General features: G+C 43.2%; 1 protein-coding gene and 1 long non-coding RNA gene across 2 annotated transcripts in view; one reads left to right on the top strand and one right to left on the bottom strand.

The window, feature by feature from the left end:
- Positions 1-344: 344 nt before the first annotated feature.
- LOC124516089 (uncharacterized) lies at positions 345-2,509 on the bottom strand. Its single transcript, XR_006962981.1, has 2 exons — positions 1,605-2,509; positions 345-693 (listed from the first exon to the last, which is right to left on the bottom strand). It is a non-coding gene; the product is annotated as an uncharacterized LOC124516089 (long non-coding RNA).
- Positions 2,510-5,769: 3,260 nt separating this feature from the next.
- Positions 5,770-17,872, top strand: part of SNX27 (sorting nexin 27) — a 69,424-nt gene continuing 57,321 nt past the window's right edge. Inside the window, exon 1 of the mRNA XM_047085468.1 lies at positions 5,770-6,259. Within this exon, the coding sequence (XP_046941424.1) occupies positions 5,949-6,259 (311 nt within the window). The 5' untranslated portion in view covers positions 5,770-5,948. The remainder of the gene's footprint in view (positions 6,260-17,872) is intronic.

Here is a 17,872-nt window from a genome sequence, read left to right as displayed (position 1 = left end):
TTATTAATATATCTAATGATAACTATCCAGTTATCAGTTTACGTGTTTCCCACACATTCCTCATTTTGCCCCACCACATACCTACGCAGCACACGTTATCAGCCACTTTATGGTTCTTTCCTGGACTAAGATTCCATCAATACTTTCTCTTGTGCCTTTCACTCTCCTACCCTCTGAGAACACAAGTCACGTGTGACAGGTTCCTTGTTTTCAAGAAGCTTCTGTTCAGATTGGAAAGGTAAAGCTAGACTAGACATTAAATTATTATGGTCTGAACGGAGGGACACACGATAATGCAATAGGAGCTATGTTTGTTACCTGCCACATAACAAATGACCACAAACTTGGCAGCTTAAAACAACACACATTTGTTATTTCATAGTTTTTGTGGGTGAGGAGTCTGGGTTCAACTTAGCCAAGTCCCCTGTGGCGTCTCACAAGCCTGCAGTCAAGATGCTGGCGTGGCTCTGTTTCTTACTGGAGCCCAGGATCTTCTCCCAAGCTGATGCAGGCATTGGCAGAATTTCTTCCAGACACCGGACTGAGGGTCCTGTTTTCTTGCTGTCAGCTAGGGGCGAGTCTCAGCTCCCAGAGGCCCCTGCTGCTCCCTGCCATGGGTCTTCTCCATAAGCAAATCACAACATGGCAGCTTTCTTCCTCAGAGCCAGCAGGAGACTCTCTGACCCCAGTCTCCTAAGAAGTGTTATATAATGTAACTGTCATCATAGGAGTGACACACATCACCTTTGTCATGTTCTATTGCCTAAAAGCAAGCCACAAGTCCTGCCCCCCCCCCCCCCGGGCAATGGGAGATTATACAAGTGTGTGACTCACTGGAAGGTGTGTGTGTGTGTGTGTGTGTGTGTGTGTGTGTGTGTGTGTGAGATGTCACTGGAAGGTGTATTTGCCACAGGAATCTAAAAAAAAAGAGAAGTCAGAGTGAATTGGAATCCTCAGGGGGGGCTTTACAGAGGGATTTAAGCAAGAGCTTGAAGGAGTAGAATTTAGACCAGCAAAGAGGAAAAGAGGTGGGCTATCTAGGATCAAAGGACTATACACAAGCAAAGGTTTGAAGGTGGGGTTGGGGAGAACCAGCAGGTTGGGAGAACCTGCTGACTTTGTACATCATAAAGGGTAGGAGGAACTTTTTTTTTCTTTAACCAAAAGAAAGCTGGGTAGTGAAGAGAGTCCTGGCCATGGTGTCAGAAAATCTGGGTTCAGTACTGCTATCAACTAGCAGTTTATAGTGGGGCCTGCTGGTTAGCTGAGCCTGGTTTCCAGTAGGTACTTCTATTTACCTTGCTATTGGGAGGACCACGTAAGCTCTTGGGTTGGAAGTGCTCTGCAAACGGTCTGGGTCCCATTTCCAAAGGCAGCTTCGGTGAGTTCCAAGACCCCACTCTCTCTTAGCCCCCTAACCCCCGTCCCCCGCTCTGGGAATCCTCTTTCTCAGTCCGTCACCAGGTCTCTTTCCTCTTTAAGTCTCCTGACCGGCTAGAGGGGGCACCATTCCAGGTTTCGGACTTGGCACCCTTCTCACTTTGTTACCCGCTCTGTTTTGGTGCATCATCCACCACCCCCTACCACCTGGCGCCCACGCTCACCAATCCATGCTCCGGCCAGACCCCTTCCCCAGCGCGATTCACGTGTCCACTCAATTAGTCATCCATCCTGCCTGGATCTCCCCCAAACCCCTCCAATCCACACCCGGAACTGAATTTCTTGTCCTCCCCGCTGGCCTCTTCCTCTTCCCTCGGTCTTGGGCAATCACACCGCCAAGTCAAGGCTCTTAGGCCATTCTTTCCTGCCCCGCCCTCACAGAGGGGCTCGGAGGGGAGCCAAGTGCCTTCCGCCCCGGGGGCCTCCTCCCACCACCCTTGCCCAAGACTCGATCTCGTCAATTCTCGCGGGAATCACGCCACCAACTTCTCAGTCGATACGACCTCGTTTTGTTCACGCTTCCTGCAGGATGAACATTCTGAAACACAAATATAGTAATATGTCTGCTCTGCTTAAAAGTATTCAGAGGCCCCTTAAATACTTGGGAATGAAGTTCGAACTCTTGGACACGATGATCAATATCTGAATACCTCCCTTTATTCTGGCCCACCTGCCCCGTCCCCTCGGCCGCAGTCCTACCGAACTGCCGGTGGCTTTCACTCTGCACCCTGCTCTTTCAAATCTCTGTTTGAACGCACTGTTCCCCCGGTCAGAAGTGCCCTTCCACACCATCCTTCTCTGCCTTACTAACCCTTCTTACCCATGATTACTCAGTTTAGCGGTTCCCTTTTGAAGGCCCTGCTCCTATGGGCACTCTTGCCAGCAGTGCACGTCTCTGTATCACAGCTCTCATTACTCCAGAGACCCAAGGCCAGTGTTGTAATTTCTTCTTTAGCTGTCTCTCTTGCTACATAGTGAGTTCTTGAGAGGAGTAATGGTGTCTTCGTTTCTTATTTTGATGTTCTGATCACCTTTTCTTCCAATCTCATCCTTTCTACATATTTTATGTATTTATTTTTTGAATAGGCAACACATTCATCTAAAAATTCCAAAGCTACAAAAAACTATATAATGAAAAGTTTCCCTCCAACCCCTGTCCCCACCACAGCTGCCCAGTCCCCTTCCCCAGAGGCAATCAATATTAGCAGTTTCTGGTGAATACTTCCAGAGATACAAATACTTCCACAGATGAAAACATACCTATGATGCCCCTTTTATACCAAAATGGTGTCATGTTCTACAGGCTGTGCTGTACCTTGTTTCCACTTATGTACTGTATCCACCAGATCATTTCAGTACCTAAGGAGCTTCCTTATTCTGTATTTACAGTTTTCAATTTTCCATTGTGGTTGTATCCTAAGTTAACACATAAACATTAGGTTATTTCCAGTCTTTTGCAAATACAGATAATACTGCAAAGGCTATCTTCACAAAAATGTCACTTCACACATGTAGAAGTTGGACCTTAGAATGAATTCCTAGAAGTGGACTTGCCAGATCAAAGCGTGTGTGCATTTGTGAGTTTCGCCATGTCATATTGCCCTTCATGGAGTTTAGATACCATCTGACTTATCTTTGTATCCCTAGCCACTATTAGAGAGTCTAGAACTCTCTAATCACAACATGGCAGCTTTGTAATGCTGTGTTGCTGTAATAGTTGTGTAACTATTGGCACTCTTCTTCATTAGCTTGGTTATAAAATAAGGTCATACTAACTTTTATGTTTTTTAAAAAAAATTTTTTTTTAACGTTTATTTATTTTTTGAGACAGAGAGAGACAGATCATGAACGGAGGAGGGTCAGAGAGACAGGGAGACACAGAATCTGAAACAGACTCCAGGCTCCGAGCTGTCAGCACAGAGCTCCATGCAGGGCTCGAACTCACAGGCCACAAGATCATGACGTGAGCCAAAGTCGGATGCTCAACAGACTGAGCCACCCAGGCACCCCTAACTTTTATGTTCTAATAACTGAATCCTTATCCCACAGTTTTGCAATGTCTTAATTATTCCACTATTCCCCTCCCCCACATCCTGAGCAACTACTGGAAACCTGTACATAGTCCACAAATTCTTTCAGGGGGTTGCCTGTTGCTTTTTTTTTTTTTTTTTAATCTTTTTTAATGTTTACTTATTTTTGAGAGAGAGAGAGGGAGAGGAAGAGGAAGGGGCAGAGAGAGAGGGAGACACAGAAGGAGGCTCCAGGCTCTGAACTGTCAGCACAGAGCCTGACGTGGGGCTCAAACCCACCAACCAGGAGATCATGACTCCAGCCAAAGTTGGACACTTAAACAACTGAGCCACCCAGGTGCCCACCTGTTGCTTTATGAGTCATCAGATCTCTCTCTGCAAGTTAACTTTTACTGTTTTTTTTTTTTAACTATGCATTCCTGTCGCTTCTCTTGGATTGTCTTTTTTTTTAAGTTTATTCATTTATTTTTGAGAGAGAGAGAGAGACGACGAGTGGGAGAAGGGTGGGGAGGGGGGAGAAAGAGAATCCCAAGCAGGTTCCACATGTCAGCATGGAGCCTGACGTGGGGCTTGATCCCACCAACCATGAGATCATGACCTGAGCTGAAATCAAGAGTCAACACCCAACTGACGGAGCCACCCAGGTGCCCCTCTCCTGGATTGTTCATTAGCTTTGTGGCCTCTCTCTGCCTATTTATTCATCTATAAATAGGGCACATTACAGGGTTGTGAAGATTAAATGAGATTATAGATGTAAAGCACTTAGAAGTGTTTGACACACGGTAATGTTGAGAGACAGGCCTTCAGGAGTCTGTCATGCTTCTACCCATCTTCCTGGGTATGCCAAAAATTCAAGACTCTGACTGCTCTTTACCAGGATCATTCCCCAGGGTTGTGTTTATAATGAGCAACTTTAAGGAATGAAGTAATGTCTCCCTCCAGCACAAAGAACAGGTTTGCTCACTGCTTCCCTATAAAATGGCAGGTTCCCCAAGCTCAGTGTTTCTCAGCTGTGGTGTAAATCCACCAAACAAATGCACAGCATTCATCTGAGCCATTGGTGTCACTCCCATAGACTTGGGGGAAGAGGAATTGACACAAACGTGCTGAAGTTCATGTTACTTCCTGCGTCATAACAGTCCCGTTGTCTCCCACCCAGGGATTCTGGGACTTTTGTCAGCATCCACGAAACAGTAACAGACCAACTCATTAGCCCATCAGTACCATAAAATCAAATACAAGTCTTGAGTACTAATTGCTTAAGTAAGCTATTTTCATTATTTTTGCTCTTACTGTTTTTACTTGCCTTTGCCTGGCATTCTGCACACTGAGTTTGCGTTTGGGTAGTTTGCCAAAAAACATCAACTGCTGCCATTGGCAAAGAATCCTACTGTGCTGTTGGAAGAAACAAAATAAATTTGAAATTAAAGTAACTTCAGGGGCGCCTGGGTGGCTCAGTCGGTTGGGCGTCCGACTTCGGCTCAGGTCACGATCTCACGGTCGGTGAGTTCGAGCCCCGCATCGGGCTCTGGGTTGATGGCTCAGAGCCTGGAGCCTGCTTCCGATTCTGTGTCTCCCTCTCTCTCTGCCCCTCCCCCATTCGTGCTCTGTCTCTCTCAGTCTCAAAAATAAATAAACATTAAAAAAAATTAAAAAAAAATAAATAAAGTAACTTAAAAATCATTGCCCAACTTAAATTATTACTTGGCCCCTCTGATATCCAGTTCTAAATCGCTGAGACATGTTTCCTCCACATATGCTTTTTGTACAGTTGGGGCATAGTTTTTATGTAGTTGCAATACATGAAAAAAAAGTTGCGAAAAACCGGGCCTTAGTTCCTGTTACCTAATAGCTGGGTGACTTTGGGCTCTCTACGGTTCAGCTTCCTAATAAGTGAAACAGACAAATGAATTCATGATCCAGTCAGCTCACAAGTTTGTTGGGGCCATGGAATAAACTAACGTATGGGAACACAAAAGGTACTGAACAAATGAACTATTATCATTTAAGACTGTAACTTAAGTCTGTTGAATCACAAACGTCAATTTATCCTAAAATTATTGCTTTAAAGACTACGAACGGAGTTACGAAAGGAAAGAAGAAAAAAACTCGTTCCACGTGATGAGCTCAATCAGTATGCCCGACTCGGCGCTGGGTTAGCTGTTCAAACTACAACTCCCGGCAGGCTTTGTTCCCCAACTGCGTCACATAACCTCCGCCGGGGCCCGGCGCCCTCCCCCGCCCCCACCGTCCAAAAACTACAACTCCCAGGAGGCTCCACGGATACCAACCGTCCGTTTTCCCTCCGCCCCCGGCCTCCCCTTTACCTCCCCCGGCAGCTCTGTGGCCGACTCGGGTTCCGCGGGCGGCGGAGCGGGCGCGCGCTCCGGGGGTCGCGCGGCTGCCGAGAAGGGCGAGCGCGCGCGGGGAGGGAGTGGAGGCGTAGGGGGGCGGGGGTACGGCTCGCTCGCTCGCAAGATGGCGGACGAGGACGGGGAAGGGATTCACCCCTCAGCCCCTCACAGGAACGGAGGTGGCGGCGGCGGTGGGGGCTCTGGGCTCCACTGCGCGGGGAACGGCGGCGGGGGAGGCGGCGGCCCGCGGGTCGTGCGCATCGTCAAGTCCGAGTCCGGCTACGGCTTCAACGTGCGGGGCCAAGTGAGCGAGGGCGGGCAACTGCGGAGCATCAACGGGGAGCTGTACGCGCCGCTGCAGCATGTCAGCGCCGTGCTGCCCGGGGGGGCGGCCGACCGGGCCGGGGTGCGCAAGGGGGACCGCATCCTGGAGGTGTGAGTATCTGGGCTGCCCGCCGCCCCACCCCGCCCCGCCCCGTCTCCTCCGCCAGTCCCTGCATCTCCCTCTACTCCTGTCGCCCTCAGGCCGCACCCCCCCTCCCCCAGACCCTGAACCGGCCTTCGCGACCCGGTCCCCCTCAGGCCCCGCACCTCCATGGGAGTTGACCCTTTCATCTCCCCGCACCCTGGGTTTCCGCGACCCCCGCCTCCCTCCCTGTAACTAGCTTACGTCCTTGCGCCCCCGCCGCTTTACCCCTGCCCCCATTCTTTCGCCTTCTTTTCTGCTCTTTTGCTTCCCCCCTGAGCATGCTGCTTTCTGCCCCTCGCTGACAGCGTCTCCTTTTCTGACCCGGCCCCTGTCGTGTCCTCCCCAAGTTTTCCAGCATCATAGTTTCTTGTTCTCCACTACTGCCGGCCGCCCCTGTGGACCTCCCCTCTGTCCCCTAGACCAAGTAGGCGGGACCTCTGGTCGGCTCCCACTTTTCCCCTGGGAACAGCACCCTTCCGCTGCACTCCTTTTTCTTTCCTTAGATACCCTTTTGGTTCCTCCCCTCCCTCTTGGATGCACGCTCCTTAGAGTGTATCTCTTTTTCTGACCCTGGCTCGCACGCCCTTGTTTTGGTTGTGGTTGTGGGGGAGGGTGTCTTGGACACGGTCGTTTCTTTTCCGTATTACACCAGGATTTTGAATCTAGAGTCTCCCATCACTACATCCCTCGGAGAGTCCCTGTTCTGGCTCCCCGTCTTCACTCCTGCTCGCTCCATGCTCCTACTAAAAGTCAGTTTACGGTGAAGCTCTCCTTCCTTCTCACTTCCCCAAACTATGCCCCTCTCTGGCGTCTCCAGCCTCCTCCCTTTTCCCTGGCATGTCTTTCCATCCTCTCTCCTGCTCTATCCTCTTGTGATCCCGCGCTTGACTTTATCCTGTTCTTTCCCTCCTCCAGGCTGCTTTCCCTTCTCTTTTTAGGCCCCTTCTGCTGCTGCAACCCATCCTCTTCCCTGCTGCAGCCCCTCCCCCCTCACACTCCATCCTCGCTTCCCCACCGCATCCCTATAAAGCTCCAGCCGGATGCCGCCTTTCTTGCAGTTTCCGCGCAGACCCGCTCCACCCTTTTATCCAGGTGTTGTGGCTTTGTACTTTGTACTTTGTATTAAAAAAATTCGTTTGGTGATTGCGGGTGGACTGGTGGGGGGGTTTACGCTCTCATTATCAACATTCTCCTCAGCAGTCCTCAGTCCTGGATCTCTCGCCTTTTTACTGAACCTTGTTTGATTTTCAGACTTTTGCCCTCTCCCTCAGGGCTTGGGTTTGCCCTCATGAAGTCTTTCTCATTTTTTATAAATGTTTTTTCTAATTTCCACAACCTCCAGCCTCTCCTCTAGTAAAATGGTAGGTTTGCTTGGTCAGAGTTTCAAAGAGGTTAGTATCTTGAAGATCTGGACCAAAGAGGAATCCACCCCTTATCCACCCCACCTTATGCCCCTTGCCCTTATCCTGGACATTCTTACTCTACGGTATCCACTCATTCTGTTTCCTCTTCTGAAGAAAGAGCGGCTCACTAGAGTAAGTGTTTGGAGCTATTAAACTTTCCGTTTATGCTCTCTTTTTTCATCAGTGTCTGGTATGCTCTTTTCTTATTCTCTGGCAATACATTCTTAATCCTCAGGCTCCTGCGCCTTCAGATAGAGAATGCAGTAGTGACCTTTTGCTTTATACCTGGGCATCTAATTCTTTCTAGATGACTCAAAATCTGTGGCTGATGTTTCCTTCTGGTAGAAGCTCTTGGAATTGTCATTTTCCTTTCCCTTTGGAAGTTAACTTTGGATCCAGCTGTTTGTTTATTTTTAAATTTAAAATTGAAGTCTTTATTTAAAATTGTAAATTTCTGATAAAGTTCTAAATCATTTACTCTTTATAAGAGCTAAAGGAACTAAATGAAAATAACTGAGGAAGACTACAGCTAACGTGATCAACCATTTCAAACATATATGTGTATATATATGTGAACTAACATAGTAGCTTTTTGCCTTTATTATGATTCTGCGGCAGAGTCTAGATCTAAATTAGGTACTGGGAGACCTCAGATCTGCTAGGACAAGTACAAGGACTTGCCTCAGGCCCATGTTCCAGTCCAGGCCCATCCCTCCTTCTAGGGAGAAAACATTGAATTTTCGCACATTCTGGTGGTGACTGGAGAACTTTGTCTTAAAAGAGACAAAGTGGGCAGGGTAAAATAATCCTCTTTGTTTAGAGAACCTTTCTTTGGAAGGCGGTGGTGATCAGACGTCTTACTGGCAGTGGTTTCTCACCTTCCAACTATTTTGATTTCCAAATTCTGTGAAGTTTCTCTGCTACTGGAGTGGAAATGGTGATAGTTGCAACAGAGAGTCAAGCAAGTTAGCAAGTTCTCTGAGACCTCAGTTCTAGAGTCTCTTCCCTTCTCCAAAGTCTCCATTATCTCCTTAGGTTTTCACGTGAGAGGAAGAAATCAGAGGTCGAACAGATATGATTCTTGAGGGGTATATGTGCCTGCTACTTGTTTTGCTTTTGGTTAGGTTGATGCTAATTTTCATAAAGCATTCTTTAGTCAGCACTCCTTAGAGCTTTTCTCTTGTCTCCCATCCAAGTTCCTTAAGTTAACTTCTCTGTTGTCCCAGGAGAGTTTTGCATGTTGATGAAGTGCCAAGTGGGGTCAGGATTAGGCACAGGTAGATTATTACTGTGTAGACATAGTTTGTAAGAAGTCATAGGTGCATGTCTGGACCTTGATAATTGCTGTTTGAGATTTGTCCCTATTTTAGATGTTTTCCTTCTGTACAGATTATTCCAGTTTTCATATGTTGCAGTTGTTTGGACAACTGATAGAGGTGTGAGGTGTGAAAAAAGAGTGCAACTTTGAGATTTAAGGGACGAAAGTCTTGGACAAAAGGAAGAACATCAATTTCTTTGGTACTAGAGTATGAACAAGCCCTCTGGGCTCTAAATTTTATTGCAGATGGTAAGATTTCTACTAGCAATGTTAGTCTCCACCTTGTAATTTTTCCCAGTGTAGCATATATTGAATGTTTTCCCTTTGATCTCTGTATACCTGGAGGGATACTTTGAATAAATAGAACCAAAATAAATATATCTTTGCACTAATTATATAGTATGTGAAGTAACATTTGATTTCAGGTTAATTTTCTTAAGGTTAAAGTAGGAGTCTAAGGACTCCTGACTGATTTCTTGGAGGTGACCTTAGGAGAGTTTAAACATACAGTGGATATGGTTGTGGTACCATCATATTTTTGAGGAATCATATTTGTCTTTTGGCTAGTTTGGTATTTGGGTAGTGTGCTCTTTAATAAGATAAAGATTGGTTTGCACGCATTCAAAATCATGATTATATTCATGCCGGGTAGAGTATATGCCTTCCCTCTTGATAGCTACAAGATAATATTCCCATCACCTTCCCCTTGTTAAAGTTAAACCATAAGAAAAATTGAAGCTATAGCGGGGCCTGGGTGGCTAGGTTTGTTGAGCATCCAACTCCTGATCCTAGGGTCCTGGGTGGGATCAAGCCCTGAATAGGGCTCCACACTGGGTGTGGAGCTTGCGTAAAATTCTCTCTCTCTCCTGCTCCCTCTACCCCTCCCCTTCTCTCTCTCTCTCAAAAAAAAAAAAAAAAAAAAAAAAGAAAGAAAATTGAAGTTATATGTATCTATATAAATTTGTTTATTTGGAGTTAATTTTAATAATTTAGGGATATCTCATGGGCATTCTTTTTCCTTTTTTTTTTTTTTTTTTTTTTTTTTTTTTTTTTTGGTGAGTGGGGCTTCATTTTATGTGAAAGTTTGGATTAAAAAGAGGTTGGTGCCACAAGAAGTATTTTTATGAGGGGCGCCTGGGTGGCGCAGTTGGTTAAGCGGCCGACTTCAGCCAGGTCACGATCTCGCGGTCCGGGAGTTCGAGCCCCGCGTCAGGCTCTGGGCTGATGGCTCAGAGCCTGGAGCCTGTTTCTGATTCTGTGTCTCCCTCTCTCTCTGCCCCTCCCCCGTTCATGCTCTGTCTCTCTCTGTCTCAAAAATAAATAAACGTTAAAAAAAAAAATTTAAAAAAAAAAAAAAAAAAAAAAAAAAAAAAGAAGTATTTTTATGAGTTAAGTGTGAGTCATTTAATGTTGACTGCTAAGTACCTTCCCAGGAACTGCTTTCTCGTTTGTAGCTGACTTCTATTTGGCCCAGAGTTTCCAGATAGATTTTGGAAATAGTGTTTGAAATCATGGTTATTAATCAAAAGAAAATTTTGTGGTAGTGATTCTTGAGCTTTAGTGAGCATAGGAATCACTAGGTGTGCTTGTCAAAAGTGTAGATTCTTGGGCTCACCCTTTAAGGGTTTTGTATGATTCAGTAGGTCTTGCATGGGGCCTAGAAGTGTTTATTTTTTACTCCCTTTGCCAGACAGGTGTGGGTAATACAACCCACATACCCAGCCCAGACCTGGATGACACTACAGGTTCTAGGCCTTGAATTCTCGTTTCATTTTATTTTCGTGATTATACTGAGAGTTATGAACAAAGACTGTACTAATGGTGATTTGTTAGGCTCCTGAATTCCAGCCCTTAGAAAATCAGTTAAGTAAGATAGTGGACTATTACATCTGCTCATCTAGACTTTATTGAATCTTTCTAAATGTTGTAGTAAAGATGGGTGATGAAGAGGTAAAACAAGTTAATAAAATCATTATATCACTTTGCACTTCATGTAGTGTGTTTGCATAGTGTGTTTACATTTTATCTTAACAATAGCCTTGTGAGATAGGGAAAATACAAATTCCTTGAGGTTGGGGACTGTGTTCATCTATGTTGTTTCCCTAGCCAACATAATGGCACGTAGAGGGTATTATTCAATAAATACTTGCTGAATGAATGTATGAGCATTATTTGTCCCTTTTTTATGAGAGGAAACTGGGTGTTGCACTAATGGATGTTAACCAGAATTAAACCCAGGTCTTTGGATTTTAAATCTGGTATATTTTCCATTTCTTTGTTTTCTCAGCTATTTTTCTAACTTTTTTTTTTTTTAAGTTTATGTTGAGAGCAAGCGTGAGTGGGGGAGGGTCAGAGAGAGAGAGAGAGAGAGAGAGAGAGAGACAATCCCAAGCAGGCTCCGTGCTCAGTGTGGAACCCAGCTTAGGGCTGGATCTCACAACTGTGAGATCATGACCTGAGCTGAAATTATAAGAGTTTTGGCTGCTTAAAAGACTGAGCCACCAAGGTGTCCCTGTTTTCTGAGCTATTTTTGACTCTTAGTAGTCAACTATTCTTGACTAAATAGTCACTTAAAATTCAGTCACATCCTTATAAACTTGGATATTAGCTTGAGCTTTGGTTCTATTATTACAAAATATAACTGTCTTATATCTTTATTTACCATCTCTCTGGTTGTAAAATTGAATGGGTGACAGGGGAACAAAGTGGTTATTCTTTGCCCTTGTTTGTTGCTATCTTTATTGGTTATCAGTGAGGAGAGCCTGACATAATCGTAATTGCAGTCCCAGGAAACGCTTTTAATTCCCTAGGTAGTTGAGGTAGCAAACAAATAAAACTAAATTTGAAAATACCATTAGCTTCCCCTTGGAAATCACTTCCACAACATTGCCATTACCAGGAACAAACCTGTTGTTTAGTAACATGAAGATGTGTCTAGGTCATATAAATGATTGTGAAGAAGGGTTCAGTCAGCACCCACTGACTAGTTTGTTCCAGGTGAGGGTTTGTTACCATGCTCTCAAGGATAATTATTTTTTAAGATAAGTTCTGTTGGGAGTGATTCTTAGGATAAGCAAAAGGGTCACTTGACAAGCAGACACTTACAATTTTTGATCACTGCACGGTGCTTTGGGAGCATGATCTGTGGTGAATTTATTCAGTAGATGGTGGCATTTCTGACACTGGATATTGTGGTGGGTTAGGTTAGAGGCATTTAGAATCGTTCTCTTTGACTATCTGCTGTGTAGATGATTTCTGTGCTGCTCTAGCAGTCCTGTAAAAAAAAAAAAAAAACCTATGTATGGGTGGTATGACTCCAGCTCCACGTGTGGAAAAAAATATATAGGCAGTTTAAGTTTGTTCATTTATCTTGAGAGAAAGGGGGTGGGGCGAGGGGCAGAGAGATGGGGAGAGAATCCCTAGCAGGCTATGCATGAACCCACGGACTGTGAGATCATGACGAGAGCCAAAAGCAAGATTTGGATACTTAATGCACAGTTTTAAAATATTTCTTAAAAACTTGCAATTCTCTTGGGGTGGCCTGGGTGGCTCAGTCAGTTAAGCATCTGACTTTGGCTCAGGTCATGATCTCACGGTTCGTAGATTCTGGCCCCGTGTTGGGCTCTGTGCTGAAGCTCAGAGTCTGGAACCTGCTTCAGATTCTGTATCTCCTCCTCTCTCTGCTCCTCCCCCTCTCATGTTCTGTCTCTCTCTCTCTCTTTCAAAAATGAACATTATATATATATTTAAAAACTTTCAACTCTCTGTAAGAAATACATTTTATATTAGAATCCAATATAAATACAAAAAAAAATCCATGTGAAACAAGTTTCACTAAACTGTATTTACTGGTATCATGCCTCCTGACAGTTTTTAGTCTGTTCAGTATTTTGGAATTTTTTGTTTTTTGAATGCTGATGGTGAATGAATAGTCATGAATTTCATGACTATTAGGTTATGGTCCATTGTTCGAAAAACAGTAATTTGGGCATCACTTTTCTGATGTTGGCCTACTGATATCACCTCATGTTCAGTCTGGTTCCATAATTAAGCACAAACTATGTGTAAATTACCGTTAGGCTTGTACGAGTCACAGTCCCTGCATTCCCTGTAGCAGAGAAGGTACATATATAAACAATTTACTGTGTGTAAATCAAAATGAATTAATGGAGATAAAGGAAAAATACAATGGTAGTTTAAAGGGGAAAGTGAATATGCTTGAAATGATTGGTGGGTAGATAGGTCAATTTAAGGCACTTAAATGGCGATTGAAGGACAAGTATAATTTCAGTAGGCAGAAAAGGGGGAAGGATTTCATAGGCTGAGGAAACTGTGTGACCAAAGGGAGGAAGATATGAAAAGTTCTTAGGATAACAAGGAATCTAAAGTTGCTGTTTATGTGTAGACAGTTGTGCTTGAAGTTAGATCAAAAAGGGCTTTGGGGTACCTGGATGGCTCAGTCAGTTGAGCGTCTCACTCTTGATTCCCGCTCGGATCATGGTCTTGTGGTTCATGAGTTGGAGCCCCAAGTCAGGTGCTGACGGTGGGGAGCCTGCTTGGGATTCTCTGTCTCCCTCTCTCTCTGCCTCCCTCCCCTGCGTGTGTGTTTTTTCTCTTTCTCTAGTAAATATTTAAAAAGGGCTCTGAGGGGTGCCTGGGTGGCTCAGTCGGTGGTTAAGCAGTTAAGTGGCTGACTTCATCATAGGTCAGGATCTTGCATCAGGCTCTGTGCTGACCGCTCAGAGCCTGGAGCCTACTTGGGATTCTGTGTCTCCCTCTCTCTCTGCCCCTCCCCCTCTGTCTCTCTCCATCTCAAAAGTGAATAGACATTAAGAAAAAATTTAAAAATAAAAAGGGCTTTGAATGCAATGCTACCAAATTTGGATTCTGTTCTGTTTTTGAGATCAGAATATAATATGTGTGTTAATATTTAGGACTCCCTGTGAATTTACTTTTTATTTAATTATTTACCTGAAGAGGTTGACTAACTTTTCCAAGGCCAAAGAGGAAAATCACTATTAGAATTAGAAGAATTTCAGAGCATCTAGTCTCTTGGGCTGTCTTGTACTATATAAAGAAGGGAACAAAGAACGACTAAGCTCTTAACACCCAGAGCTGGGAACAGCTGATGAGGAGCTGGTTGCCTTTATTTTGTGTGTTTTACCTCACAATCTAGCTTCTTGAATATCCACTTCTCTTTCAAGTGTTAAGTGAGTATACATACTGTTATGTTTATAGTTGATAAGTGATCGTTATATGCTGGAGGTCCAGTGTGCTCTGCCCTGCTTATGGTGTTTGAAGATACCTCCTTTAATTTAAATCTTTTGTTTCTGTCTATAGCATATTGTTGGGAGTTGAGGAGACTGAAGACAGACAGGCAACTTAACATAATACAAAGGTTTTACCCGTTGTCTGCCTTCAGAATGAAAATTCATACAAAGACCTTTTTTTTTTTTTTTTTTAAGCAGGTGGGGAAGGGGTAGAGAGAGAGGAAGAGAGAAAGAATCCCAAGCAGACTCCTCACTGTCTCTGGAGGAGCCTGACACGGGGCTCAAACTCGCAAACGAGGGAGATAATAACCTGAGCCAACGTTAAGAGTCATACGTTTAACCTACTGAGCCATGTAGGTGCCCCTACAGAGACACTTAAAAAGTGTCTTTTTGCTTTCTCTCAGTAATGCGAGGGGTACTTCAGGATTAAATTGTGTGGTATTGTATTAGCCACATGCTAGGTAGTATGTGTGTAGTCTCTTGTTTATTACTCAGTGTTCCCTGCTAACCAAGTAAGGGTTGAGATAGTTGAGAAAATACACCTGTCTACAAGGTATTAAAGTTGCAGAGTAAGGAACTGTATTTGAGTATTCTTATGTGTACTTCCTTCCACGAACTTCCGTTGTTATGAAAGCATCTCTTGAATGATTTATTTTTGCTCAAGCCGTCAGACCTCAGAGCAAAGCTAGACTGACAGATCTATGTATTCTGTGGACTTGAAACACAAGTAATTAGTTTACTTCTCTTTGGAAAACTACAGAGTGTCTGCAGAGAGTCAGCTGCTTGTGGATATTCTCCCAGCTGTGCTCAAGCAACTGATTACTCCTAGACAACCATTCAGGACAAACCAGGAAGTTATCTCCCTGCTGCCCGGTCAGGACCGCGGTACTTTTATATTTTTAGGTCTGTCTAGTTTGTTCATTTAGCATGTTTTAAAAATTGGGAGATTGAAGTGCCTGGGTGGCTCAGTCGGTTAAGGGTCCGACTTCGGCTCAGGTCATGATCTCACCGTTCATGAGTTTGAGCCCAGTCTTGGGCTCTGTGCTGACAGCTCAGAGCCTGGAGCCTACTTCAGATTCTGTGTCTCCCTCTCTCTCTGCCCCTCCCCCACTCATGCTCTGTCTCTCAAAAATAAATACATGTTAAAAAAATTTTTTTTTAAATGGGAGATTGATTAAATTAATTTTTGGTGATCTTGGAAAATGTGAAAGTTTTGGAAGCTTCTACTTCTTTTGCTGATCAGTTTAATCATCTATAAAGTTTGTAACTTATAAAGTGTGTAGTTTGTTTACTGAATGCACCATGGGTTACTGGAATTTTTTTAACCCAGTTTTTTGGTAGGGTTAAAAACTACTTTTTGGATCTGTTTTCTAAAGATGTAACCTGCATCTGTCTTTACTTGGAAACAGCAATGACTTTTGTTCTATAGCTGGTATTTTGAATCTAAGTAAGTGTGACACTTTTACGAGTTATGTGTTGATAGATTACTTTAGATTTCCCTGCCATACCCAGTTGTCCTTTATGTTGCTGATTAGAAAAGGTCTTACTGTACCTTTCTTCTTGTTCAATGTGTTGAAATAGACCACAGTTTACAGAAGCTGTAGTCTGTGTTCCTCAGCTTCCAAAAGACATTGCCCACAATTAATTTGAATTAAAGAGTGTTATTTGACTGCTAAAGGGCTATATCCCTTCAAAAGTATATCTTTTAATAACTAAATGTTGTTGTTGTTACTAATTTTTAAAGGCTGTCATAGGTGAAGGTATTTTGAGCCTTTTTTTTTCCCCAGTAGTGATAGATTTACACTTTTGTTGGTGCACTCATGTATAGTACCTCTTGAGAGTAATTGAATATTTAGGAGATAAGTATTGGGATTCAGGGTGCAGGCTGTTACCCTAGAACAGATCACAGGAGGAGTCATGTGGAGTCATGCTTTAAAACACATTATGTAGTAATCCAGAAATAGTCGTGAAATAGAACTTAAAAAAATTAAGATTCCATCTTTTGTAATTTATGTCACTTGCAAACTAAGGTTGTTGATAAAGCTGGTGGATTTTATTCTTTAATTAACTTTCATTGTGATCAGTATACCAAATTAAAAACATCTGGGTGTGGCATTTAAATTTGCCATGTAGGCAGTGGTTCAAAATATAGCAGATCTCAAACTCTTGAGTTGGTGTTGGAAATGATTTAGGACTAATTATGTTTGTTTTCTGGTGTATAACTGAGGGAGAAGTTCTCAGCAATAGTGTACTGAGGAGGCTGTCAGGCTAAAGAAACTAGTAGCTTTCTTACCCCTAACATTCATCATCCCACAGCATAAAGAAGTAACCCATTTTCACATCCAGCCTTACATTTCAAGAGAACCATGAGTTGCTACTTGTTGATCATATGTTTAAAGACAAAAATTTAAAAACAAAATCCTATCAAAATAAGTCAATGTTGTATATAGTTTTAGTATCAGAACTTTCTTTAATACCTTATTGGTAATTCATATCTGTCATGTGAAGGAACCTATTGTGCTTAAATTTTTTCATACCAAGTGTGGTGCATTTAGTTTTCATGAGATGAAACAGTGTAATTACAATAGATTATTCCCAGAATTCACATGAAATATAGACTTGCTTTTTAAATGTCAGCATGTTTATTTCTTACTCCTTCTAACTTCATTTGCTATCCTTGGAGTCAGTGTTTATATTTTAAAAAATTAATAAAAACAATTTAGTTACTTTTATTTTCAACATATTTGAATAAAAGAAAACATAGCCCCACTTTGAAATTGCTTACATAATTGAATGCCATATTTTACTCTTAAACATTATTTTTATTACCTCCTATAATAGAAAACAAAATGATCACTAATACTAAAACTTGAAAAATGTAGAGCTTGCATAATGGTTTTAGTACTTCCCCCTGAACACTGAAACCAATGTAAAAGTTAAAAATCAGGAGTGCATGGAGGAAAACCATTATTGAATGTTTTTTGTGCTAGCCTTAATGATTTTTTTTCATTCATTCAGGGAAAAATTTTAATGAGCGCTTCCTACCTGATGAACACGGGATTAGACACGGATAGAAAGCTGAATAACATGTAGTCCTTGCCTTTAGGAAATTTATGGTATGGTGGGGAATGGGAAGATTAACAGTTTGTTGTTGGAGTAAACCTTGGGAGGGCCAAGGAAATAAAGATGGTACCTGCCTGGACTGGGGTTGGCAGGGGAGGAAGGACAGAAGCCTCAGGTCATTTCTTAAGCCCAGTTGACCTGAAGTCTCAACCTTCCTCTCCTCTTCTAGTCTGCCAGTGGGATGAACAATTATCCTTAAATCCCCCTAGGTACTTTTCTGCCCTTAGTTATCTAAATTAGTAAATGCAAGTGCCCAGGAACCTTGTGCATTTTAGCAGAAGTCTCCCAGACAAAATGTACTAAAACTATAAGGATTATGTAATTTATCACCCAAACCAAGGCACTTGAAAATGAAAGAGGACTTAGTTATTCCAGGACAACAGATATAAACTAGGTGTGTCTTAGCAACCTAGAACACAGGTCTATAGCCTAAATGATTTAAATATAGGAGGTTGGGTTTTTTGG

This window comes from Lynx rufus, unplaced genomic scaffold (assembly GCF_022079265.1).
Source record: "Lynx rufus isolate CCGP_SWC_20201006 ecotype Redwood Valley unplaced genomic scaffold, mLynRuf1.p SCAF_2, whole genome shotgun sequence".
Classification (NCBI taxonomy): Eukaryota; Metazoa; Chordata; class Mammalia; order Carnivora; family Felidae; genus Lynx; species Lynx rufus.
Note: the sequence above shows the minus strand (reverse complement) of the source record. Positions and strands in the feature narration are given on the sequence as shown.